Source organism: Bos javanicus, chromosome 17 (assembly GCF_032452875.1).
Source record: "Bos javanicus breed banteng chromosome 17, ARS-OSU_banteng_1.0, whole genome shotgun sequence".
Classification (NCBI taxonomy): Eukaryota; Metazoa; Chordata; class Mammalia; order Artiodactyla; family Bovidae; genus Bos; species Bos javanicus.
Genome location: NC_083884.1, coordinates 55,551,855 through 55,578,372, shown reverse-complemented (window position 1 = coordinate 55,578,372; position 26,518 = coordinate 55,551,855). Strand labels below are relative to the sequence as shown.

The window sequence follows — 26,518 nt, the reverse complement described above, 5'->3', positions numbered from 1 at the left end:
AAACAGATGGGTTAGGATACAAGCCTGTGCCAATCTAGCTCCAAACTCACACTTGTTCCCACTGCTTATCTTTCCTGCTGGGTCCCGCCGGTCAGTGAGGCCGCTTCTCCCTGGCTTTGCTGGCTGGTCAGGACTGTATGTGTCTAACGTCTGTGTGGCCCCAAGGGGGCCCCACTCACAAAGAGATGGCATGCCGGTGCTGGGAGCGACAGAGAAAGGGTTACCTCAGGAGTAAGAGAAACATGACATCAAAGACAGCTGAAATAGCAAACAATGTTAAAAGGCAAAAGGCAAAAAAAAAAAAAAAGATCTCGTAATTAAATTTCAACTCAAAGGGAAGGGCAAGAGTCCTGCAGGCAAATGCAGAACAGGAGGGGAGCACAGGCACCAAGTTAGGACACGGCGTGCAGGGCTGGGTTGGGGGCTCAGGGCCGAGCCTGTCTCAGGCGATCTGAACTGTGAGGACGTGCGCTCCAGGCCCCACTTAGGCAGCTCAGCTTCAGGAACAGGGACTGGGGACCTCGTGCTGGTCAGAACCCCTTCCCCACCCACATCTGCCTGTGAGGGCGCAGCAGGGCATCCTCAGAGTCTGGGGCTGGGACAGAAGGTGGGGGAGGCCGATGATGACTTCCGGTTCTGGGCAGAGGACGGGGGCAGAGAGCAGGAGCTTGGACAGGCAGTGTGGGGGCTCAGGTGGGGTATACAAGGCATATAGTCTCCTCCTCTCTCCCATTTTTGAGAGGCCAGCCCTACCCCCACCATGCGGAGGTGATCAGGAGGCTGAGGGATCCTGTTACAACCGGAGTCACAGCCGGGCCCTCCTCTGCTCTAAAGCCTCCTGTGGCTCCCACTCAGGCAGAGTCACAGCCAAGGAGCCCCGGGGCCCTGAACGATGAGACACCCACAAACATGACTTCTGTTACGCAGCATCCTGGGTGAGTGTGGGGAGCCGTGCTGGGAAAGATGGGAGTCCAAGCCTGACTAGGGGTTGGGGTCAACCAGGGAGAGCTTCCTCACTCTTGGGAGGATCTGATACTTGAAAGGAGTTAATTGGGTCAAGAGACAGTACTGGGAAAACATTCCAGGTAAGAGAATAGCAGACACGTCGCCTGAGGTGGGAATAAGCCAGGCTGTCTACTGGCTCAGGGGAGAGGCTGGGAGAGGCCAGATGGCCAGGGGTTTCTGCCCTGAGTGCCTTCTCCAGCCCATACCACCCTCCTGAGCCTGAAGTCATGTCCACCTCGGGTCTCATCCTATCTCAGGTACTAAATGGATGTCAGTCGTCTCCCCGGAACCTCATCTGTAAAGTGGAGCTAATCACAGAACCTTCCCTTAACAGAAATATCATGAAGAACACACAAAATAATCACTAGAGTGTGTACCAAACGGTGGACGTGCAATCCAAGTCACGTCAGCAGACTCCTCCGGCAAAGACAAGGCCCTGCTTCAGGGCCAAGCCTGGCTCCTGACTGACTACAAGAGTAAGCAACTGAGTCTCAGCGATGTTCACATCAGAGGCCACGCAGCAGACATCCTGGCCTCTCTCTCCTCTGGTGTCCTGTTGGTCCAACCTGGGTCTGATCAATCACTAGCATCCTGGCAGGTGGATATGGGCAAAAGAAGGAACTTCCAGTCCTCTGCCCACTTGAAAGTGAGGGAACTCCCCTTGGTAGACTCTGTTTGGCACCTCTGGCTACACGAGACCTGTGGGAAAGGGTCTGGAATGCCTCAGAACACAGGAGACTATGACTTGTTACATCTCTGACCAGGGTGGCACCCTGAAACCCACACGCATCAGGCTGTCCAAGTGCAATCACCCCATTTTAGAGAAGGCACAGTAAAGGGTAACTCACTCAACGAAGGGTATATATATTTATTTGTTGACTGAATCATCCACTCATCCAACCAACACCCATCCACCCAGGATAGGAGTGCCAGGTTGGTGGGCATCATGCCATGCTTTGCCACCTAACCACCCACAGGGAAGGCAGCAAGGCCTCCTCTTTTGCTTTCTTGCAAATTCCTATCTCAACATAACCCTTCTGCTCCTCCACAGACAGAACTTCAACTGCGTCTGCTCTGGACTTCCTTTAGCCAGTGGGGTTTGCCTTGTAGATGCACCCCAATTCCACGGGAAGAAATACAAAGGAGAAGAGACAAAAGCTCAGAACTGCTGACACTTCCACCTGGAGGGCAATGCTAGGCTCAAAACTGAGGAGGCTGCGTGCTGCCTGTGTGCCCTGGCTTCTGCCTTGGGATGCCCTCGGGCATCAGGAGGGCAGAAGGCAGTGCTCTGCATGGAGGTGGTGATCTAAGGACCTGGTGCTGGGGGAAAATGAGAAGGCTAAAATCTGGCAAAGGCTGAAGGAGAGGGGCTGGGGGTGGAGGTACAGAAGAAAATGGAGAAGGTGGAAGAAAAGAAGAGGAGAGAGGGAGATGAGAGTTGAGGATCAGTGGGGAGGGAAGAATTGGCACTCTGAATCCGGGCGTTCTGATTATCTACTGAGCTCAGTGGGGTGGTTCTTTCTTGTCATCTCTCAGGCAGTCATGGCAAGATGGCAGCTGATGGCCAGCATGGTTCCTTGATTCGCGTCTGGTGCCTTGGTGTCCCTGGCCCCTCTCTCTACCATGAGAAGACTCATCCCTCAGGGGCTCTCCATGCAGGCTGGCTTCTCAGCACAGGGAGCCTCCGGGTGGTCACATTTCTTACGGGAAGGCTGGGCTAGAGGAGGCAGGAGGTTCAGTCACAGGCACTGACCTCCTAGGGACATTATAAATATTTGTTGAGTGGGCCTTGGAGGCGCCAAGGAGAAGGGTGGCCCTTCAAGTTCTGGCACAAACGCTTGCCCAACTCCCTGTTCCGTCTCTTGGTAGGTGGCGTCTCGACTCTCTCACCAAGCTCCTAAAAGGCGGTCACGCCACAAGAGCTCCCTCTGATCCTGAGAGGACAGGGAGACAACATCTTCAGGCCCAAGCAACCAGACACACACACCACAGTGAGAGCAAACGACTTGCTGGCCACTTGACAGTGAATCTCACTGAACCTCATGCAATCCTAACAGCTGTCCCCACGTAGCAGGGAACAGTGGCTCAGAGATATGAAGTCACTGGCCAAAGTCACACAAGCAGTGTCGGGTGGGACTCAGACCCTGGGTGTCTGACCACTACTCTCTCGCTTCCCATGGGAGTCAGAGGCTGTCTCTGCCTCTTTGGTTTCCAAACTGCTGTGTTTCAATCAGGCCCAGGTGAACAAGTCTGTTCTACCTCGATGGAAGCAGTTTTCCACCACGCAGGCCACATCTCCTTCATGGGGGAAGAGGAAGGAAGCAGGGGAAAAAAAAACCTCTCACAGCAGTGGCCTTGCCATCTTCTGGCTGGGCCACTGCACAAACGCCTTAGCAAAGTTTCACCTCTGATTTAGCATAACAAAACTTTTAATTTAGATGTTTTCGTCTCTCTCTCCAAGTAAAAATAAGTTTAAAATAATGACTGTAATAAATGAAGGTAATTAATTGTAGTTTGTTCCTTTACTGTCTAGTCAGCTTAATTTTACCTTTTCAACTAATAATGAGAAAATAATTTTTGTGCTCGGAGGGTTAATGATATGTAACTGCGAGAACTGCTAATTGCATGTTGCAATCCATCCATCAACAACCCCATCTGTGCGACTTGATTATGTTTGCTAAATTATTGCTTTGAATTATCTTTCATAAAGCAACTTTTGTAATTAGCGGGGCTTTCGTCTTGCTCTTTTCTCTGCGCACAAGGATATTCAAACTTTGGCCATTTCAAGCTGTCTCCATTAAGCCACCTTCTCTGGCTGTCTTTGTTTCCCTGAGCAGGGGGAATCAAGACTGTCCTTTAAGCAATCAAGGCGGAGAGGGAAAGCTTCCTCAATTCACAGCAGGGCAAATTCACTTCCTCTCCGCCTCCCTCCCACCACCAGCACAGTGGGGGGAAAAAAAAAAGAAAGAAAAAGAAAATAAGACCCCCGCATACATAGTATGAAAAGATAAAAGGATGCCTGTATTCTGTATACACCAGGGCTGGTGGAGTGAAATTAAGGAATGAACTTGAACGTGTTATATTTCAACAAGAGGCCCGCACTTGGGGAGAAGGAATGACGGGTACGATATTCAGCCTTGGCGTTTTATGGGTTAGTTTATGTGACTCTGGAAGGTGTTCGCCTCAGGGAATATTCCTGGGAGGTGATTAATGCCCACTTGGGAATCTGCAGCTCTGAGCCCAGAGCCTGGTGGATTGCGAGAGGGAAGCGGCATAAAGGATGAACCCTCATTAAAAAAATTAAAATGAAAATCAAATTTGGATTATAAACGGCCTGTGTGTGTGCAGTTTGTTTTGGACGAAGAAGATGCTTTTTATTAACACCTTTCTTTGCCAGCACTTCTCCCCTGAGGCACTGGGAAGGACATGGCGGCCGCGATGGATTAGTCAATAGATCATGAAGAAAGCAGGGGTTTCGGGAATAAAACTCCAGACAAATGTAGTCTCTTTTTGGTACATTAAAGGGACGATGGAAAACCCTTTAAAAAAAATTAACGAAGTTCTTTGAAGATTGCCAGCTATTAAAATGGTGTCTATTCCACATGCCACATGGATTTGGAAATGAGAATTCAGCTTTGTCTCTTCTGGCCGCCCTAAGACTCTCTCCTCCGGCACTTACTGAGCACCAACTGTGTGCTGGACACCATGTCAACTTCCTCCACCCTGCTCAGTTCTCAGAAGCCCTCCTGTTAGTCGCCTTTATCGAAGGAGGAAAACTGCCGCTCAGAGAGGTTAAGTAATTTCCCCCAGGCCACACAACTAGCCTAAGATTCAAGCCAGGCCCATCTGAGTCTGATTCACATGTACTTTCCACTATACTACACTTGGGTCTTCTCTGACCACTGCCGAAATCTAATGTCTAACTCTTACTCCCATCGAAAGATAACGTAAGTCATGCTGGCTTCCTCTAGGGACAGAAAACCCCCTTCTTTTGGATAAAAAGCCTTGAACACCTAGTTAGGAAAGAGGCAGATTCTAAGCCAGGCATAGTGGAGGCCAAAGAAACCTATGTTGAAGGTGACTGACAACAGAAATAAAATACTAAGGCTTTTAACACACAAAGTAATGTTCTGAACACTCTGTGAGTATTAACTTTGTTCTTCATTCACAACCCTATGGAATAGGTATAATTATTATCCAATTTTGTAGAGTGTGACACAGAGGCACAGAGACACAAGTAACTTGTGCATAGAGGCACAAGCAACCTGCTTAAGGTCAAACAGCTAGAAACTGGTAGAAGCAGGATTCAAATCTAGATTGACTCCAGAGTCTGTGCTCTTCACTCCCGAGAAGCTCTTGATGCATCAGGAATTACATTAAATTCTTTCCTTTCATTGTATTTCACCTAATCCTCAGAACAACATGAACAGATCTGTAGTGCTTTTATTTTCCTTTAACAGATAGGGAAACTGAGGCTCTAAGTGGTTAAGAGAAGCTTTGCCATGCCAACCCAAGCAAGGGGAATGGCCGAGAAAGTAATGCTCTACATGAAACACTCAACGCCTGTCTTGGGGCTGGACCAAAGAAAGGATCAGCTGCCCGAGAGTGCTTATGTGCTGAATGCTTCTCACGGGACCGTGAGCTGGCAGATGAGGACCTTTTTTTTAAAAAAAAACAAAAACAAAACACAAAGCCATGACAACACATTCCTAACATTATTGGTCTTCTTTCTGGGTTTTTTCCACCCTCTTCTAGCTCAGGCACCTCACAACCAAATGAATCAATACCGGATGGCCCTATAAATAAATAAACACATCAGTCAACTCAGTAATAAAATGAAAGGATGAAAAATATGGAAATCAGCGACATTTGTGTAAATCCAGTTATTGTTTACTTTAATATTGCCTTATGTGCTTACTCGGTTCTGAAGAGACAGATTTAAAGTAATGTGGCCCTTGGCGGACGATAGACTTAAAAATGCATCTCCGCTGGCGAGTGCTTAAGGGCCAATCCTTTCAGCGTCCTGCCTGAATCCAGGGGAAGACCGAGAAGAGCCCCCTGAAGACAGAATGTTGGAGAAATGGCCCTGCTCTTCCACTCCCCTGACTCAATGTAACTCCATTCTTCTCCTTGCCAACCTCCTGTGCCAGCCAGACAAGTGGACATTCTCGGAATCCTGGTCACCAAGTCAAGCAAAGAGGAGACACGGGGGAGGTCCAGCTCCATCCCAGGGCTCCAGAAAAGCCAGAGAAACAACTGGCTGAGGACAGCTCAGCTGCTGCCAAAGGAACGAGGGCCCGATGGGCAGGAAAGAATGTGAAAGCAGTAGATTTTATATACTCCGAGGGTGGGTGGTAGAGAGGATGTCAGAGCAGGTGGCAATCCCACCAAGCGGAAACAGAGCACCCTTTCTTATCATACTACGGCTGATCTGGAGGGCATGGGCAGTCTACAATGGGGGCAGGGAAGTTTCTCTGCTGCTGGAAACCTCTGACAACCCCAGGTGGGATAGGAGAGACAGCCAGGGGGTATTTTCGTGACATGCCACAGGCCTTGGGTCTTACCTCAGCTTGGAAGCTTTTTAATACAGGAGCCACCATCTCTCTGATTTCCTGTAAAAGAGATGAGCGAAGAGTTCACTGTGGTGTCAAGTAGCCCCTGCCTGTAGCTCACTGTTGTCCCCCAAATCAGCAAGTGTGTCTCATGGGACTTGCGCTCCATGAGATTTCATAAGAGTTCCTCATATATACGCCTACAGACAGACCCAAACACACACAAAGGGGCCCGGCCAGGTCTGATCGGAACACATCAAGCACAACATCAAGCTTCTTCCCTGCAGGACCCTTGGGAGCCTTTTACACGGTGCACACTGGGAATTTCTGGAAGAGGGAGAGGAAGTAGCATTTCCCAAGTGGATCTGATCACGGAATGCTGTTTTATGCAAAGTACCTCATGCGATTGGTGGCTCATCATGGGTCATTCTTTGGAGCTGGGGCTGGAGAGGCTCCATGCCCTGGGTCATGTTACCAACATCCCTTCAAGAAAACCTCTGCTCTCCAGGCGCTGCTCGGGAGATGTCTCTGGAGGTTGCCAATTCTGCTTTCCCACTCAGTTGCCCTCTCTAGCAAAAACTGCATTTGGCATTTTAGCAACAGCGCCCTGTACTGTCACCCCTTCCTCACCAGAAGATGGGGTTTCTGGGGGCTTGGTGGGGTCACCTGTCATGGGACCCAGCTCAGAAGAAGGGCTCTGTAAATGTTTGTTAACTCTATGCCACCGGGCTATCCTCAGAAGGGAGCCTCTTATTTTGGGACCCTAATTTCATGCCTCCCTCAAGGGCCTTTGAGGTTCCCACCCCCAAGGATGCCCCTGGCGGACTCCCATGAGTCCTCTCCAGCGTGAAAGAGGAAGGTCTTTTAGAACCGAGGCTCCCAAGAACTTGACTATAAATGCTCCAGTTTTCTCTGAGACCCACTGGTGACTCCTCTAAGCACGGTCATCTATGGTCCACAAGAAAGCCCTGTGGGAGGAGAACCTGAGGGGGGCTCGAGAGAATGGAGAGGGAGCGGGTAGCAGAGAAAAGCAGGAAAGGGAAGGATGCACCAGATATGTGTGTCAGGTGAAGAATAAATCCCTCAACTGTGAAATAGGATGGTGTTGCTTCTGGAAACAACCCTTCTTCTGGGTCCTGGGAACGTGTCCTCACTGTTCTGGGACCCGCCCCCCCCAGGGCTTCTCAGAGCCACTGACTACTGATGTGCGCTGGGGATCTACAGGAGAGATGTGGGGAGTGCGTGTGAACCTAGGGAATTTATTTGATCAGAAGGAACTGTGAGTGCAGGGGCTGAGCTTGGAGAAGGAAACTTCTGTAGACCCAGGTTGCGGGTTGTAAACTCAAATGCCCACAGAGGCTGGAGGAAGAAGACAGGAGGGAGGCAGGCTGGGCGGCCTGTGGCAAATCTCAGGAGGACACAGTGCCTTTGTAAGGGGGTGGCAGCTGCTCGGCTGTTTCTGATGACTGCTGCGTAGGGGTGGAGCCTCTGTGTGGCCAGCTCTACCAAATGGTCTCAAAAGAGATTGGAAATCCAAATTTTGGGGTGAAATCAGAGATGCTAAATGTTGGTAATATACTGTAAAATTGGAGAGACTTTTACAGACCAAATAAAACACATCAACAGAAAACCTCTGGTCTGGGTTTCAGGAAACATAAGTATTGGAAGGGGCTTATCTCCTCTGAATTTACAGAAAGGGACACAGGAGCTCTGAGAGGGGCTGACTGTTGAAGGTTCCAAAGCAAGTGAGTGGCACAGTTGGAATTACAATGCAGGTCAACAGATTCTCCAAACAGGCTCTGTTCACAAACCCCCGCTCATATGAATTTAGGGGATTCAAATATGAGAACCGTGGTGAGGTCGGTGGGACTTTGGATCAGTGCCAACTCTTTCTAGACGCCCACCACCCTTTCTGTCTGCTTAACCCCTGGGGGAAACCAAGCCCAGGCACCAGCAGGAGGTGAGCTGGGTACCAGCCAGATGATGTTCTTAAATAAAGTCTTGGCATGACTCTCCCCCATCAAGAGAGACTAGTTCCAAAAATGAGAATTTTCAGAGGCGCGACTATAATAGGAATGGAAACTTATTCCTCCTAATTACATAATTGCATAATTATGCAGTATTAAAATTATGTAAGCTGAACTCAGAGGCTTAAAACCTGGCCTGGATTTCCCTTATCACCTGGGGGCTCCCATGTGGCCTGGGGGAAGGAGGTCTAAATGGTGGACTGTGGAGATTTGTGGCCATTTCATCTCTGCTTCCCAGAGACTGGACTCAGAGACAAAGCTTCTGGTTCTCTCACTCTGGGCAGAAAAACTGGTTTAAAGACCAAGCTGTTCTCTGTTCTAAGAGGGGAAGGAAGGATGCTCAGAATCTCCCCATGCCTTCTTAGCTCCCAGGACTCAACTTGGTCTTTCTAAAGCTGTAACATGGGAGACACGCAGATCTGAGATTCCCACCCCTTCTCCAAGTGCACTCTCTCTCAGCTCTCAAACCTGATTCCCCCCAGACTTGCTCCAGGGACAAGTCCTAACTAGAACCTATTTCCCACTCTTGCCTTGAAGAACCAAAGATATTGGTTCTTCAATATCTGACATGTGAGGAGGATTTCACAGCAAAGAGACCGACCCCCCTGAGTTTATGTTGCCTGCTTTCTGGGTGGCCTGCTTCTTCTCCATCTTTCCATGGCCCCCTCCTCCATCAGCAAGATGACAACAGGACTCCTAGGTGATTCCAACAGGCAGAATGGAATCAACATGTCTAAGTCTAACATTAATACCTTTGGAATGGCAGACCCTGTTTGGTTCTCCTCCAAGATCCAGGCCACCTGAGTGGGCAGAGAGCTGAGTGGGCTGAGACAGAGAACTCCACCCTCTGCTGACCACAGAGAGGCATGGCTGGCTTTGGGAATGGGCCAGGTATCTGTTTCCCGTTTTCATGGCTCTGACGTGTCACATCCCTGCCAACATTATATGGAGTCAGAAGGTTTTCTTCTTCCATCATTAAAAAAAAAAAAAAAAATTGAGGAGCAACAGGGGGCCTGATAGAAGAGGAAAAAAAAATTCACACATTCACCCCTGTGAAGAAAGAAACGTGTCCATTCTTGTCTTTTCCCCTGCGGGACTCTTACAGTGTGGGGGCTGGGCATTAACTGGACCTCCCTCATAGCAGCTGAGAAAGACAACGCTGGTGGCTGGAGTTGCAAAGGAAGGGGTGAAGAATGAGGCACATTTATGGGGGATGCGTGCCACTTTCAGACTTGGGAGGTTAAGGGAAGGGCTGGAGAGGGTGACAGTCTACAGCCACCATCTTCCAGACGCCAAGGGGAAAGCAAAACAAAATCAGGAACTCGAGACAAATTGTCTTTGCTGTCAAGGCCAAGCATCTGACTTGGACGCTAATGTGGGGAGAAAATGGATGTTGTACAGAGCCCTCAAAAACAATGACTTCCATGGAGAAGCGTCTTGTTCTTACTCTAGACAGCACCGCTGAGTGCCACTATACGAAGAAACGCGGAGACGTTGAGGGTTGTAATTTTTCTTTGTGGCTAATTAGCTTCTTTTCTTGTTAGTCACTTATGTCTATAGTTTTCAAAATATAGTTTGAACGGAGAAAAATCTGCATTCCTACTGAGTTAATTCTATAACAGCAACTGTACTGTACCTCAGGTACATTTTTCTTAAATTCCCGGCGGAGTTCAATTAAATGTTTATGAGAATGTTCACTCTCCTCCTGCCGTGCAGACAGCTCGGAAGCGACGGAATTAAGCTCCTTCTGGAACAATAAAAAAAAAAAAAAGGAGAGAGAGAAAAGAAAAAGATTTTTTTTCCTCCTTTTCCTTTTTAATCATTGTACAAAACAGCATTCCAAACAAGTTTTCTTAACTTACAAAAAAGCTGAGAAAAGACAGGATATTGACTCCTGGCACAAATGAATAATTTACGAAACTGGGGATGCAACCGAAAAAAATCCAGGACAGCTTTTTTGCTTGTCAGAAGTCAGGCCAGATCAATACTCTCCTATAAAGTTGGGTGGAGTTGTTTTTTTTCATTTCTTCCTTACGCCTCTGCCCCACCTCTTAAATTTCCAAGGGAGTGATGGCATAAGCTTGTCAGTAACTGTAGAAAACATCTCCAAACCGTGTCAAAATAGTAAAGTGCGGCATATTGTATGGGCATATTATAGTGTAAGAAAGTGCTGTCGACAGCTTTCATATATCAGAGGTGGGAACTGTTCCAACTATGACTTACTCACACTTAAGGGTTCATAAATACGCCTTTTAAGATATAGATGGCTTTTTAATTTCAGTAGATTTTGGAAAAATGAAGGTGCCAATAAGAAGCAAGATGACCTTTTGTGTATCCTGCAGTAAATCATTTAAGGTTCACTTCAAGTATAAGAAATATTTCATTGAAGACTGCTGGATTCAGAGCAAAGGATTGGAAGCAGCCTTGCCTGCTTATGTGCAATGAAGGTTTCAGACCAGGTTTTTACAGGATGCACCAAGGAGGGAGAAAAAGAGTGAGGCATGGAAGTGGGGGACGCTCCGGCTCACACATGACAGACAATGTCTGCTGGTCGTACATGTATATTTGATCACCCCTCTCGCAGCTTTCTTCACTTTAACGGTGGCAGTTTCACAAGGGGAGTACAATTCACCATGAGTTGTCATGGATTTCATTTGCATAATTCAAGAAACGCTGTTTATGTGGTCTGCTGCTTTCTTGCACCATCCCGAGATGGGCTTTTTTCTGGACCATAACTCGAGGAGCATTTCTGTATATATCACCCGATTATATTTGCAGCAATCAAGCCCCATAATTTCCTAAATCCGGTGATGCAATAAATTTCTGCAATCAGATTTATTAAAAACACACATGCAGATGCGAGAGTGTATTTCGAGGGTGAACTCTTTAATCTAACATATGTATGACGAGGCCTGGTACCGTGTTGAAAGACCCCATTTGTCATCGCTAATACGCATTCATCTTGCACACACAATGAAACACTTTTACCATTAGATAATGAAATAAAAGTACTATTAACCCGCTGCAAATCCTTTTCCCTCTAAGAGACAAAATGCATGGTAATTGTCTTATATCATGTCTGAGAGTCGGTAAATCTGCTCAATAGCAGTTCACCATAGCACCATAAACCTCATACCCACTGGAGGCTGGAGCATCTACCCTAAACCCAGAATAAGTACCTCTGCCTATGAAGCTTTTGGGAGAAATCAGCGAAGGACTTTCTATTTCTGGAGAAATGTCTAACTTCTTTGGAGAATCATGAGACTAGAAGGGAAACTGCTAAGTCACTTCAGTCGTGTCCGAATCTGTGCGACCCCATAGACGGCAGCCCACCAGGCTCCCCCGTCCCTGGGATTCTCCAGGCAAGAACACTGGAGTGGGTTGCCATTTCCTTCTTCAATGCATGAAAGTGCAAAGTGAAAGTGAAATCGCTCAGTCATGTCCGACTCCTAGTGACCCCATGGACTGCAGCCTACCAGGGTCCTCCATCCATGGGATTTTCCAGGCAAGAGTACTGGAGTGGGGTGCCATTGCCTTCTCCAGAAGGGAGAAGGTCCAGGCAAAAAAAAAAAAAAAAAGTCATTAAAATAGAGGGGCAAGAGACTTGGAAGTGTGGTGCTCTCCAAGGTTCTGAAATCAACTCTATGCCAGAGCGCTGGGTGCACCAACTCCAAGGTACAGGGACTTCTAGTCCAAACGTCCCAATGAATTATTGAGCCAGGTAAGGGACAAGGTGTCATGGGAGAGGAGAGAGAGAAGACAGCAACAATTTCTGACAGTCTACCAAGGTGATAGAGAAAATAAGGAGATTTCTGGTTCATCATCATTTAAAAATAACTGCAGTTTCCAATGAAGAAACCATGTGACTGTGACCAAAATATCAAATGACTAGGGAAAGATCTGTGTTTGCAGCAATAAGACTGATCAAAGGTAGACAAAACCCAACTAGGTGGTGCAGCCAGGTGGATAGACCCTCATTTGGCAGGAGGGAAGGAACCAGAATGTCATGGTCAACTGGAGTTGTGGCAGGATGCTCACAGTTTTCCTTAGTTTTTCTCATCTGTCTTGAAGATAAAGGTGTGATTTTTACATTGCTACAGGACAAACAGGACTGAGACTTGGGTTAACATCACAATTTAGAATGATGATATATCTGATACAATGTTCTTATCTCTGGGATACTAACTCTCCCAGCATCCCAGCAACCTCATGGGGGTTGATCTTTGACTCCTTATTTAAAACATCAAACCCAGGTTCCAAAAGGAAATCTCAGAGCAGGGTAAGTCCAACTGTCTGATGTGCTGTACCAGACAAGGACGCCGTACAAGTGCACTAGCTCCCTCCGCCCTAACCGCCCAGGCTGTCAGTGGGTACGAAACTGTCTGCTGCATCCATTCTGTAGACAGAGCGGAGTGAGACTGGATGTGGAACATCAGTAGGCCTCCAACTCCAGCCCCAGGCAAGCCCAGCTCTTGGTGTCTTTGCTGTTCATCCCTAGAGGAGCAGATGATGTGTCTGATGTCCACGTTCTTCGCAACATTGTCTTACATCTATGTTCATCTTTCAACCCTGAATTCTTGCCGCTTTTCTATGGTAAGTACACTAACAACAACAACAGTAGTAAATAATCATCGTGCTTTGTGCTAAGTCGCTTCAGTTGTGTCCAACTCCTGGCAACCTGATGGACCGTAGCCCACCAGGCTCCTCTGTCCATGGGATTTTCCCAGGCAAGAATCCTGGAGAGGGTTGCCATGCCCTCCTCCAGAGGATTTTCCCAACCCAGGGTTCAAACTCACGTCTCTTATGTCTCCTGCCACTAGCGTCACCTGGGAAGCCCAAATAAATAATCATAACCAACACTTACTAGGTCGTTACACATACCAGGCATCACGCTAAAGCTCCTTATATACATCATCTCATGCGGTGGACACACTAACATTTTGTAAGTTGATTCAAGCAAGGACTAAGAAACAAATTATAGTCCTAATAATTCAGGTGTGAATTATCTCCTTGGTGGATTATAAAGGCAAAATTAAAATGTCCTGCTCTTCACTGGGCTTCTGTTCCTTCCTCACTAGCTGGAGGATGTTCAGGGAGCTGTTTTTAAATGTTATAAACATGTAAAGCATCAAGCACATTACTAACTGTTCAACAAGTGTTGGTTGATATTAAACTTAGATAAACTGAGAGCTCAGAGAACAATACCCTAGATCAGTGATTCTACGAGTTCTGGATTTCACAGGTTGGTAAAAATCTCACACCCCTTGTTGTTCTTGTCAAGTCGTGTCTGATTCTTTGCGACCCCACGGACTGCATCATGCCAGGCCACCCTGCCCCTCACCAACTCCTGGAGTTTGCCCAAGTTCATGTCCACTGAATTGGTGATGCCATCCAATCACCTCATCCTCTGTCATCCTCTTCTCCTTGTGCCTTCAATCTTTCCCAGCATCACACCCCTGCCCCCAAATAAAAAGATGACACAGTATTGCCAAGTTTCACTCTAACAGGCAAAGAAAATAAAAAACCACTCCATCCCACCCTAAAAGACAAGACTACTTAAACATTAACAAAACAAGACGGCCAATGATAGAATTGATAAGTCTTTTAAAATAAACGTATTTAAATTAAAAAAAGCTCAAAGGCCTGTATTTATTTTGAAGGAATATAAAAAACTCTCATAAACATAAACCAGCACCCATCTGAAGTTGAGTTTTAGAAATAAGTGTCTGAACTCCCAGGCACATACACAGCTTGCAGGGCCTCTTTGATGACCAAGCAGAACTTGGGATCCTCTGCCACCCGGCTCCCAGCCCCCAGCCCTAGGGGAGCCATGATTAACACAGCCTCAGACTTTGGGCCAGGCCCAGGCGGGGAGAAGACTCATCTGATTAACCGGCCATCAGCAGCAGACAGACAGCCCGGAGCCCGGCGCAGACCATTCAAATAATGATCATCATAAACAGCCCATTTGCAACTAAAAAGAAATAATTTTAATGAGCTTGGAGCAGATGATAGATGCAGCTGAGGCTCGGGCCAGTGTGCAGAAAGAAAGGAAGCCGGGGCTGAGCTGCATTCAGGACTAGGAGCAGCAGGAAGAGGCTGGGGTAAGGGAAGAAGGGCTCTTCTAATGGAACCTACGTCTCTGCTGCTTGTCTACGCGAAACGTCCACTGTCTGGGAAGCGCTCTTAACTCTGAGAGGGTCTGCCATCACCTTGCTGGGCAACCTTGGAGCTTCCCAGGCACGCAGGGTCTTGGAACATATGAGCCAGAAGGAAGTTTTGAGGCTGTCCAGTTAATCGCTGCCTGAACTTCAACCATACACACCACTCTGCATGCATTCTGCCATATTGATATTCCACATGAATTAAACAAAGTCCTTGGTATTTACATTCAAACTGATTCATTTCTTTGTTTTTGCATAACTTTAAATTCAATTTTAAGCTCAAATTTCTTACACCCTTATATACCTTGTTCAGATAGATACACAGAATATTTATGCTCCAAGCACCTTGGAAGGCTCTCCGTACCCTCTCCTAGTTAGTACTCCCTAAATGTAACCATCATTCTGACCCTAGCATCATAGATAAATTTCGCCTGTTTTTGACCTTTACATAACAACCGCTTCTTTTTTTTTATCCTAAATAAGTACATTTGAAAAGGAAATTCTTTTTATCACTAGAGGACCCGATGCCATGAACAGATGGTAGTCTTTAAAAGTACAATGAAAACAAAGCATTGCTGTTTGTCTTTGTTATAAACGGAGGTTGGCAAGTGCTAGGAAAGTGTTAAAGGGAAAGACTTTCTTCTTGTTCGAATGAGAAGGAATGGATGACCACGGAGAAGGGATGACCGATGCTCCTGACACAAGCCGATCCCTTCTCGTGTCAGGTCTGCTGCTGCTAAGTCACTTCAGTCGTGTCCGACTCTGTGTGACCCCATAGACGGCAGCCCACCAGGCTCCCCCGTCCCTGGGATTCTCCAGGCAAGAATACTGGAGTGGGTTCCATTTCCTTCTTCAATGCATGAAAGTGAAAAGTGAAAGTGAAGTCTCTCAGTCGTGTCCGACTCTTAGCGACCCCATGGACTGCAGCCTTCCAGGCTCCTCGGTCCATGGGATTTTCCAGGCAAGAGTACTGGAGTGGGGTGCCATTGCCTTCTCCCCATGTCAGGCCTACCTGCGGTCATCCCATGTCCCGTCAGTGGAGGTATGTCTGACACTTCAGCTAACATGAATTGAATCTGATTCTCCCATTTTAGAGATGAGGAAACTAAGGCAAAAAACCTTACATTACCTGCCCAGGCTGCACAGCTGGTTAAGAGGCTGGTTTTCCTCAGAGGGAAGGATGGCTCTTGGGTGGTGAAGGAAAACTGGTGGTTATCTACGGGGCCAGAAAGGAAACAGTCTCTGTTCAACTGTGTTTCCCCAACCAGGAAGAATCTGGAATCTTATAAGAATAACTAGTTTTGAAAGAAATTTAACACAGGATCTTGACCTGAAGTGTCAGTGAGGCATAAAGCTTTGAGCTAGATGCATGCTCCTATAGGGGAGACACACGTAAGACGCACAGGGGCTTCCCTAGTGGCCCAACTTGCAGTGCAGCGGGTGTGGGTTTGGTTCCTGGCTGGGGAACTAAGATTCCACCTGCTGCGGAGTAACTGGGTTACTGCGACTAGAGAGCCCATATGCCACAACAAAAGATTTTGCATGACGCAACTAAGACCCGACGCAGCCAAATAAATTAAAAAATATATATATCCTTTAAAACAGCAGTCCCCAACTTTTTTGGCACCAGGGACCAATTTCAAGGAAGATAATTTTTCCATGGACCGGGGCATGGAGATAGTTTCGGGATGATTCAAGCACGTTACACTTATTATGTACTTTCTAATCTAATGCCGCCACTGATCAGACAGGAGATACTGGTCTGCAGCCCGGAAGTTGGGGACCCCTGCATATGCATATTAGTCCCCCCAGCATGTGCTCACACTCTTCTCAGCTCTAAAGACACCCCTACACTCAGACAATATGCCCCTAATACCAACTCTGCGAAGAGATCTTCTAAAAATGACGCAGTGATTGTTAGGGATTAGGGGTTAAGGAAGCAAGGACCTCAGTTACTCCTTTACTTTGAAGGGGTTGAAACTGTTCTTTAGCATGTCCCTCCCCTGCTCAAAATCTATCTCTGGCTCTCCACTCCTCTAGGACAATCGCCACACTGTCCATCTGGGTGCCACTGGGTCCCTAGTCCTTCCCCCATCTTCCCATCTCTTTGTTTCCTTCCCAACCAGACTGAATTCCTTGTGTAAACCCAAAGGCAGCAGGGTCTCCCAACTTCTTGGCTCAACACACTTAATTCCTTCAGCTCTGATGACCTCACTCTTTCTTTGCAGTTGATCTTTCTCATTCTTTGTGCCTTGGCTTAAATGTCTCCTCTTCCAGGAAGGCTTCCTGGATCCTCCTCTCCAAGTCTGGGCATCACCTTTGTGCCCCTGTTATTCCTTTCTGATATCTGCCACCAGATTTTATTTTTAAAGCCCTAGAGCCTTTTTTCCACATGAAACTTTAAACAGACATTCCTTATAGAAAATAGCTCATGGCTAAAACGTACGCTGTCTATATATATGCTAGTATTTATGGACTGTGCTAAGCAATTTATGTATATTATCTCCTGTAAGGATATATGGATGAAGTGGCAGTTGAGATTCCAGGCCAAGTCTGGAAAAAAAGGATGACCAGTGATTATGACTTTCAATACAATCACCAACTGCCCCCAACACAAACCTGGAGCTCTGCTTTCTCTTTACTGCGGGGAGATTAAACTAGAGATGTTGTACATTCATCCATCCATCCACCCACCCACCCACCCATGATCTCCAGGGTGTTGGGCATTAGGTAAGAGAAATGAAAACAATAAATCAGATACTGTCTATATCCTCCAAGATCTCTGAAACCAAATAAGACAAGTTAGGGCATAAGTAGTTCTGGTAAAAGGGACAAAGGACATCCAATTAAGACATCAACTCCAGAGCAGAGGTGGAGAAGAGTGAAACCCTGAATTACGCCCTGAACTGCCTCTGTGTGGGTATGGAAACTGATGGGGCAAGGGAGAGGTACGTGTTTTACCTACTTCTACTAGTTAAATCCAGTCGTTATGTGGTTCCCAATTTGGGCAGGGGCTGCTAGGGCCTAGTATGTTACCCAGGCTGGAAGCCCTTTATCCAACATCCATCCTATCACCCAACCAACCATTCATTTATCCACTCATTTCACTCATCCATCCATCCATCCATCCATCTATCTAACAGATCATCTATCTTCCAACTGATCATCTATCCAACTGATCATCCAACATCCATCTATCCAATCACTCACACCCAACCAGCCATCAGTCCATCATCCATCCATCCATCTAATCACACACCCATCCACCCATCCATCTATCTATTTATCCATCCATCCATTCCCATCTAATCATCCATCCAAATCAGTTCTGTCCCAGGTACAGTGCTAGGGTCTAGTATACAGAAATTAACCAATACAGCCCTTGTCCTTGAGGAATGTACAGTGCAGTGGAGGTGACAGGTCAATTCCAACTCCGTGTGTCTAGTACAACATGAAAAGTACAAATAAAGCATGATGGGGGCACAGAGAGCAAGGTGACTTGCTGTGATTGGCATAGTCACCAAGGTGGGAACATGTGACCTGAGTTCAGGGGATGAGCTGGTTAAGAAGCTAAGCATCCCACACAGAGGAAATGAGATTCTTGTGACAGCCCCCTAACTGGACTCTTCGTTCCTGCCTTTAGTGTTTTTCTTAACATGTATCACTATCAAATACACTGTGTGTTTTATTTACTAGAATGAAAACTCCAAGATAGCAAGACAGAGATTATGGTGCTTCTTATCCTCAGTGCCTAGAATAGTTTCTATTTTTCACATAGTAGGCACTTTAGAAATGCTTGTTGGTCAAATGAATGAATGATATGTGTCAGAAGCCCTGAAACAGCCTGCTCTGTCTGGGGAACAATGATAATATTCAGGGACCACAGACCTGTGTCCAAATTCTGGCTCTGACTCCCTCACTAGCAGTATGACAAGCTATTCAACCTTAGTTTCAGTGTCTGTAAAACGGGGATAAAAATTTGTGCCCAAAGGGTTACTGAGAAAATCTCTTGAGAACCAGACTGTAAGTAGGTAAAGTGCTTGGCACAGTGTCTTAGGATCTTCAGTGTTCATACTCTTTTCAATGGTATCTCAGTCCTTATGGGTGAGGACTGTGCCCGTTCTGTTCACAACTGTAGCCACCAGTTCTAACTAAACACCAGTTGCATGAAGGCACTCAAAAAACACTTGAGAGTGAGTGGCTGTTAGTAGATACAAGCATGAGAAGCTCTCTGTGGCAGGAGCAAGGTGGGGTCCTCTATGAGGGGCCAAACAACCCACGCTGCATCTCAGGTCCATGGAACCATTCCGGGCTTTGCCATCGGAGTCTCGGGCTAACACCGAGGAGGGTTTCTGGGGATGCTGTTGGGCATGATGGGAATGTCACCTTCAGAGTGGCCCTAGAGATAGGCCCTAGACGTAGCCCTAGGGGGCTGAGGGATGACCTGGGACAAAGGGCATATGCTGGCTGGCCATGAGCAAGAAGACAAGACGGATGGCTCTGTAGCCTGCTGAGATGGATAACTGAGCCTCGGCTGAGAGACAGAATGGGTTACCAGAGTCATCCATCACTCCCTGTATCGTATGTAAATTTCAGATGCCAAGATGTATTGGGCCAATTATCTGACAGCCAGGGCAAGGGGCGGTGCCTATGAAAAACAGCTCTTAGCCAAGCTGGCTTTACTGAATTCCATCAGCTGGGCTGGGGTGACAGACAGTTCACACTTCGGTCACAGAGCCCATTGACAGGACTGTGGCCAAACCATGAGGCCTGGGTGTGTGGGTGAGGCTGCCAACAACTTCTAAGCAAACTCCCAGTGCAGTGATAATAACAACGGTATAATAACTGTCCCACAGAGGGTTTTCTAGGTCCATGTTAACTGGCATACAAAGGTTCATTTAGTTTTCCCAGCAGTGCTTGGCATGCAGTGGATGCTCTAGAAACATCTGCTGAGGGAGCAAATGAATGGTCCTGCGATGCAGGTTCCATTTTACACGTGGTACCTGTGGAGAAACAAAGCCACTTGCCAAGATCACACTTTCTTTGGGATTCTTTCCTCCAGATGCTCATGGGGCAACCTTTCCCTGACTTGTGTGTTCCAGACAAGGACTCATGTGGCCTGAAGACCAGGAGCACGGCTGGGCCTGGTCTGTCTGTCTGTCCACCTGTCCATCCCTCCATCCGTCCACTCGTGCAGTTACTCAATGATAGTTTAAATGTCTACAATGCTGCCCCAAACAAGTCAGATCCAAGTCCTGCCTGCACAGAGTATTCGGTCCCGTAGGGCACACAGACAATTAAAACTGTGGCCCACCAGACTTCCCTCGAGGCTCCCAAAGTTCTGGTTTCATTGTCAATTTGCTTGTAGCTGGAGGCAACCCAGAGCCCACGCTGGGCAGGCAGAGTGGGTTCGAGTCCAGACGTTCTTACTTACTGGCTCTGTGAGTCTGGGCAGACCCCTGGCCTCTCTGCACTGAGGATTTACTGCTGTAACATGGAGTCATGGCATGTCTTCCCTCTCGGGGTGCAGGCGGGGTGACAGGCCTGTGGCCAGCAGGGGGTCCAGGGTGCAGGAGGTGCTTGGGTGCTCAGAGGCCACAGCCAGCCCTGAGCCCTGAGGAGGCAGCAACCCTCCCTGCCCTGGTACTGGGCTGAGCCCAGGGCTGCCGTGTGGATGCTGCTCTCACCAGCAAACCCTGGCGGCTTGATTCACCACTTCTCACCCTCTCTGCCGCTACCATCTGGGTGACCAGAGGCGCCTCCGCAGCGGGCGCCCCACTGCGGCCATCGCCTGTACAGCCCTCCCCACCAGCAGCCACAGGCATACTGTCAACCCCAAGGCACATCCTGTCCCTCCTCTGCTCAAAACCCTTCCATAGCTGTCCCCTGACTCAGCATCAAGGCCAAACTGCTCATCTCAATGTCAAGGGCCCACAGGACTTATTTCTGTCCTCACTTCCTTCTACTCTCCTCAGTCATTCGCCAGCCACACAGGATCTTTGCTGGCTCCTGAACACATGCAGTACATTCCTGCCACAGGGCCTTTGTAGTGGTTGTTCCCTCTGTCTGAAATACTGTATTTTTTTCATTCCACATGGGTCTTTTTCTTGCCTCCTCTGAGTCTCAGCTCTTATACCATCTTCTCACCTACCATCCTATTTAAAAAAGCAAGCAAGCACCTCCTCCTACCTCACCTGCTCTTCTCTCTGCTTATTTCTCTAAATGGCAGTTGTCATCAACGCATTTAAGTAGTTACTGCCCTATTTATTTATTGCCTTGAGTGTCAGCTCCAGAAGGACATGGGCTTTGTTTGTTTGGGTCACTGCTGTATCCCTGATGCTCGGTACAGAGTAGGTGCTCAACGTTTGTTGAATGAAAGAATGAATGTATGAATAAAGGAAAAATGAAAGACATGCTGGCCAAGCCCAGCCCCAGCCCTCTCCCCTCAGCACTTGCACCCCCATTTCCAAGGTCCCACCCCCACCCCCAAGCATCAGCCAGGAAAACAAGCCAGCTCCTGCTGCAGGCGGGACCTGGAGGTGGCTGTCCTTGAGAGAGGATGCCAATCAAACGCCTAATTATCTCGCCACGAACCCGGGAGCCACATCCGATCACTTCCTCCCGCCCTTGATTGCTGCTTTATATCCTGGAGTTCTCAGATGCAAAACCTTGCCGGGAAAACAAGGTAGTCCCGCCCCCACTCTGGTGGCCGCTGCGGCCAGGGAGCCCACTATCTCCTCTCAGTGCTCACACAACCGGTCCAGCTGGGTGAGCTGGCCGGGCAGCTCCTCTCTGTGCTCTTCCCTCTCCTTTGTTATAAAGGGGGAGGGGTCACACGAAGAATCACTCAGTCACTCATTTCAGTGTTTACTGAACACCTACTATGTGCCACGCCCTTGCTAGGTGCCACAGTGGTGCTTACGCATCATATCCCAGGAACTAACTGGTAACTTTTCATGGTTGGCCTATTGGCCTAGCTCCTCTTTTAACCCCTTTTGCAGGCAGGGAAATCAAGCCTCAGAGAGATGTTAACACTCATCCAAGATTGTTATCAATCAGGCAAAGGCAGACCTGGGCCTTGTAACCTGGTCCCCTCTTCTCCAAACCATGGCACCGATGCCAAAGTTTGTGCCATTCTAACATGATTTCTCAGAATAGCCTCTTTTTTTGAAGTGCAGGAGCAGACTGAGCATTGGAAGAAGCTCTGTGGCAACCTTAGAAAGCTCTGGAAAAATTTACTGCTGTACAGAGCTAAGGTATACAATCCAAGTGGGGAAGAAAGTGCCTGCTGTGTGCTAGATGAGGGTCTAGGGGCCTCAAGCAGCTCAGTGGTGGAAGAGGATGATCACACATACCGTTCGCGACATGTCCTGGGGGAAGTGCACTGGGAGAGGGCTTCAGCTAACAGGAGAATATGGCACCAGCACCTGGGAGAAGCACTGGAGGAGGAAGGAGCCATGGGCAAAGGCGTGGAGGCAGGGGAGTGGCTGACCACCTAGACGCACAGTAGGAATTCATGTGGATTTGGGTTGGAAAGCCATGAGATCAAGGCAAGAAGGAACTGGTAGCCACAGAGGACTGCTGAGCAGAAGAGAGGCGCTTGCTTCGGGCAGCTCTGGGAAGCCTCAGGGGCAGGGGAATGAGCCTGGAGGCCGGGAGAACAGAAACACCACCTCCTGCTATGCATCAAGTGGGTGAACGTGAATGGGGGCAACAGGCAGGAGAGACAGGGGGTGGATTTTAGGGACCCACTGGAAAGAAACTAATGCCATTTGGCAACTGGGAGGATCAGCCAGAGAAGTTGTTTTTCTAAAAAAGTCCTTCAAACTCAAAAAAATAAATATTTCTTTTGCCTGCATTGGGTCTTAGTTGAGGCTCACAGGATCTCTGTGTGGCATTTGGGCTTCTTAGTTATGGCAGGTAGGATCTAGTTTCCCGACCAGGGATCAAACCTGGGCCCCCTGCACTGGGAGCACGGAGCCTTACCCACTGGACACCAGGGAAGTCCCAACCAGAGAAGGTTGAGGGTAAGATAGAGGAAAACCCTCAAATGAGGGGCAGCGGCAGGCCAAGGAGGGCTCCACCCCAGGAGTCCTCGGGTCCTCCACCACTTGTCCCCTGATTTGCTGTTGATGTTGGCAAGTGCCAGTCCTCCAGCTGCCCACAGTTTCATTGGTTAAATAAGAGCCAGGCTGTCGGAGCAGTTACTGAGAGGACCTGAGAAATCTGTAGCTGCAAATTCTCCCTGAACAAATGGGAGGAATTAGTGTTTAACAAATGCCCTGTGCAAACTAGTTTGTAAGCGTGAAGATAAACATTTTTAAGGACAAATATTTTGTAGGGGTCACGAGGAGGAAGAGGGAGCCAGAGTTCATACAAAAAGCTCCCCTTCCTGCTGCTGTTCCTAATCCATGGGGACACACCCCTTAAGACCAGTCCTCACTTGGATGCAACTCCTACACCGCGGCTCTCCTTTCTAGCATTGGAAGACATCTGCTGAGTGATGCCATCTCCAGGAAGAAGTCCCACACTGAATAGGGGTTGCCCAGGCAGGGTCGCCTGTGGGTCCCTAGTAGCCTCCTACTAATCAGATGACCCCACGCCTGAGTCCCTTGTCCCAGCCTATCACCAACATCTCCATAAAAAGTCTAATTGGCTGCTTCCTGTCCAGGGTGCGCGTCTTATTTCACACCAAATTGTGTAAGGTCCTCGATATACAATTCTTCTGCTTCCAGTGAAATGGAGGGAAGGGAGGAGGGAGAGGAAGAGGAAGACTACATTTCATTTTTGAATCAACAGCCCTTTTCGTCTACATACATTTTATTAAAATGTTCATCACCCACATTATGTGCATTTCCCACAGAGCTGACTTTAATTACCTGAAGCTGTACCCAGGGCCCTGCCTGCCTTGGTGGCATAGTAAATAAAGTGACGGACAGGAAGGCCTACATGACAAGGTACTGCCCTGACCAGGAAAGTTCAAGGACAAGACACTAACCCTTTCTGCAAAAGGGGATGTCCTTTTCTCTCCCCAAACCACGAAAGGCCACGTCCCAAAACAACACAGGCGAGACCCTTCTCTCCAAATGTTCTCTCCCCAGATCCAAAGAGACGTTCATCTCTCCATTTGGAAGCGTAACAGAATTTCCCCCTACCTATGGACACACACAGTCTGAACAGAATTGAATTTTACTGTATTTATTGACTAAGGGAAAACTGGAGAATGACAAACTGGCCTATCCTGGACCAGAGACTTTCTTTCTGCAGAGCCTAAAGAGGCCCAGGACACAGGACACTCATTTTCCCAGTCTATGGGCCTATGGAAAGACTGAGGAATGCGGGCTGGGTTCCAATCCTAATTCTTCCACTCTCTCTAGCTGGAAGATCTTAATGCCTGAGCCTCAGTTTCCTGATTTGTAAAATGGGGATGATGCTCGTGAGCAACGTCTCAGCTGGAGATGCAGACTGGACTTCAGGCTGAGCTACCTAGAAAGAGGACTGAGGAACAGTGCAGATTTCAGGGAGGGCAGCGGCTCTGTTGCCCTGGGTCCAAGCTTCCCTGTTTCTTTTGTGAGCTCTGATCTGGCCAAGACACAGCCCTTCCCCAAGCCTCCGTTTCCCCACTTGCAGCAAGAGGATAATAATAATAAGAAGAAATGAATCCCAGGCACATCTTACTCTTAAATACCTCTAACTGTCCAGAAATAATAACCGCCCCTGCCGCCGCCTTCGTCCAAGCTGCCATCATCCCTCGCCTGGACTATTTCCGGGGCCTCTTTCCTTCCCTCCCAGCTCCCACCCTTACCTGCTACAGTCCAATTTCCAGGCAGCAGCTGGAGTGTGCTGTTCAAAACATGAATCAGCTCCTGCCTCTTCCTAGCTTGAAACTCTTCCATGATTTATTTGCCTTGGGCTTAAGGGTGGAATCCAGTCTCCCCCACGACAGCCTACAGGGTGCAGCCACTGCTCAAGGTTCCAGTTTAGGTGTGCTGGACCTCTCTCCCCAAACCTAAGCATTCCAGACGCTCTGACGGCTCCTGTCCCTCAACATGCCAGCCTCTCTTCCACCCCTTGGGGCATCTGCCCAGTTTCCTTTATCTGCAATCCCTTCCCATTCTCTCAACTCTGGCACTCCCTTAGTGAGGGTCATGCTTGCCCCTACTCCAAACTCTAAAGGACATCCACCCTCTCCTTGCTCCTGTTTGATAGAGCATCCCTCAGCATTTACATAGACAAAGGAAAACTAAAAGCTCCAGGAGGGCAGGACTTGTGTCTCTCTTGTCCAGCACCTGGGTCCGTGCCTGGTGTAGAGGAAAGCTTAATTCTTTGAATGAGTATTCACTTCACTGAATTTCTCTGCACATCAAATGAATATAAAGCACATGAAGAGACTTTGATAGCTACAAATGCTTCACACAAATAAAACAAAAATAACAATTCCTTAAGAATAGAAATATTAATACCTTATTTTGGAGGCAGGAATGAGTGAGAATAAAGAGGAAAGAAAGAATGAGAATAAAGAGGAATGAAAACAGAAAAGTAAGGGTAGGAGAAAATTCAGGATTAATGAGATGGAACTATTGAGTTCCCCACCAGAAGACAGTTTGGGGTGTTCTCCCACCACCCCTGGGAGGCTGCATTGCTGCCTGACAAGTTAGCATGTCCTGATAGTTCAGAGCCTGTTGTTGTTTAGTCACTAAGCCATGGTTGACTCTTTGTGACCCCATGGATTGTAGCCCGCCAGGCTCCTCTGTCCATGGGATTTCCCACGCAAGGACACTAGAGTGCGTTGGCATTTCCTTCTCTAGGGTATCTTTCTGACCCAGGGATTGACCCTGTGTCTCCTGCAATGGCAGGTGGATTCTTTACTGCTGAGCATTACTTGGATGAAAATTCATTCACATTTTAAAGCCACATTCTTAACTGTGTAAACCTAAGTTGTGGGGGTCCCTTCACGTGGACCTGGTCGGGGCTGGTGGTGGGAGGTGGTCCTGGTCTGGCTGACTCGGCCAATGCTCATCCATTCCACACGCACTTCGGTGACTGCCAACCAGCCCAGACCAGTTCCCGCTGAGATGAAGCAACGTGTTCAAAGGAGCGGAAAGCCAGCTCTTCCCTCACACAAAACAGGTCGCTGTTGACATTGAACCTGATGCTATTGTCAAACCACACTTTCTAAATTAGACTGTTTTTCTTTCCAGGAAACCTCATGCTGCTTATATCCCGCTCATCAACAAGCCGATGGCATTCATTCCTTCCTTCATTCATTCGTCAAATAAGCAGCTGAGTGCCTATTCTGCGCCAGGCACTGTCCCAGGCACCTGAGACCCAGCAGCGGCTGCAGGAGACAAGGTCACTGCTTGCGTGGTGCTGAGTCCAGCACCTTATCTTCCACAGATGAAGGCATGGAGTCAGGGCTTACAAGGCATTTATACAGCCTTGGGGACTGGACAGAATAACAACAACAATAAAGATAACAATAAAAGAAGATGATACTTTTTTGCCCAGACTAAGAGGCAGATACCACGTTAGGGGATTTATGACCATTCTACTATAGATATAGAAAGTAGATCCATGAAGTCCTGGGGCTAGGAGTGGAATAAAAAAGATATTTCTGGGGCAATGGAAATGTTCTAAAAATTGGATTATGGTGATAGTTGCACAGCTCCATAAATACTAAAAACCACTGACCTGTACTCATATAATAGGTAGATTTTATTGTACATAAATTATACCTCAATAAAGGTGCTTAAAAAAAAGTCAAGGGGCT

General features: G+C 47.9%; 1 protein-coding gene across 3 annotated transcripts in view; it reads right to left on the bottom strand.

Annotated features, from left to right (window-relative positions):
- The window catches only part of CUX2 (cut like homeobox 2), a 277,693-nt gene that overhangs the window by 93,366 nt on the left and 157,809 nt on the right, over positions 1 to 26,518 (bottom strand). For all 3 annotated transcript variants that reach the window (XM_061384789.1, XM_061384790.1, XM_061384791.1), the window contains exons 2-3: positions 10,221 to 10,331; positions 6,570 to 6,617 (exon numbers count right to left, since the gene is read on the bottom strand). In XM_061384789.1, the coding sequence (XP_061240773.1) occupies positions 6,570 to 6,617; positions 10,221 to 10,331 (159 nt within the window). The remainder of the gene's footprint in view (positions 1 to 6,569; positions 6,618 to 10,220; positions 10,332 to 26,518) is intronic.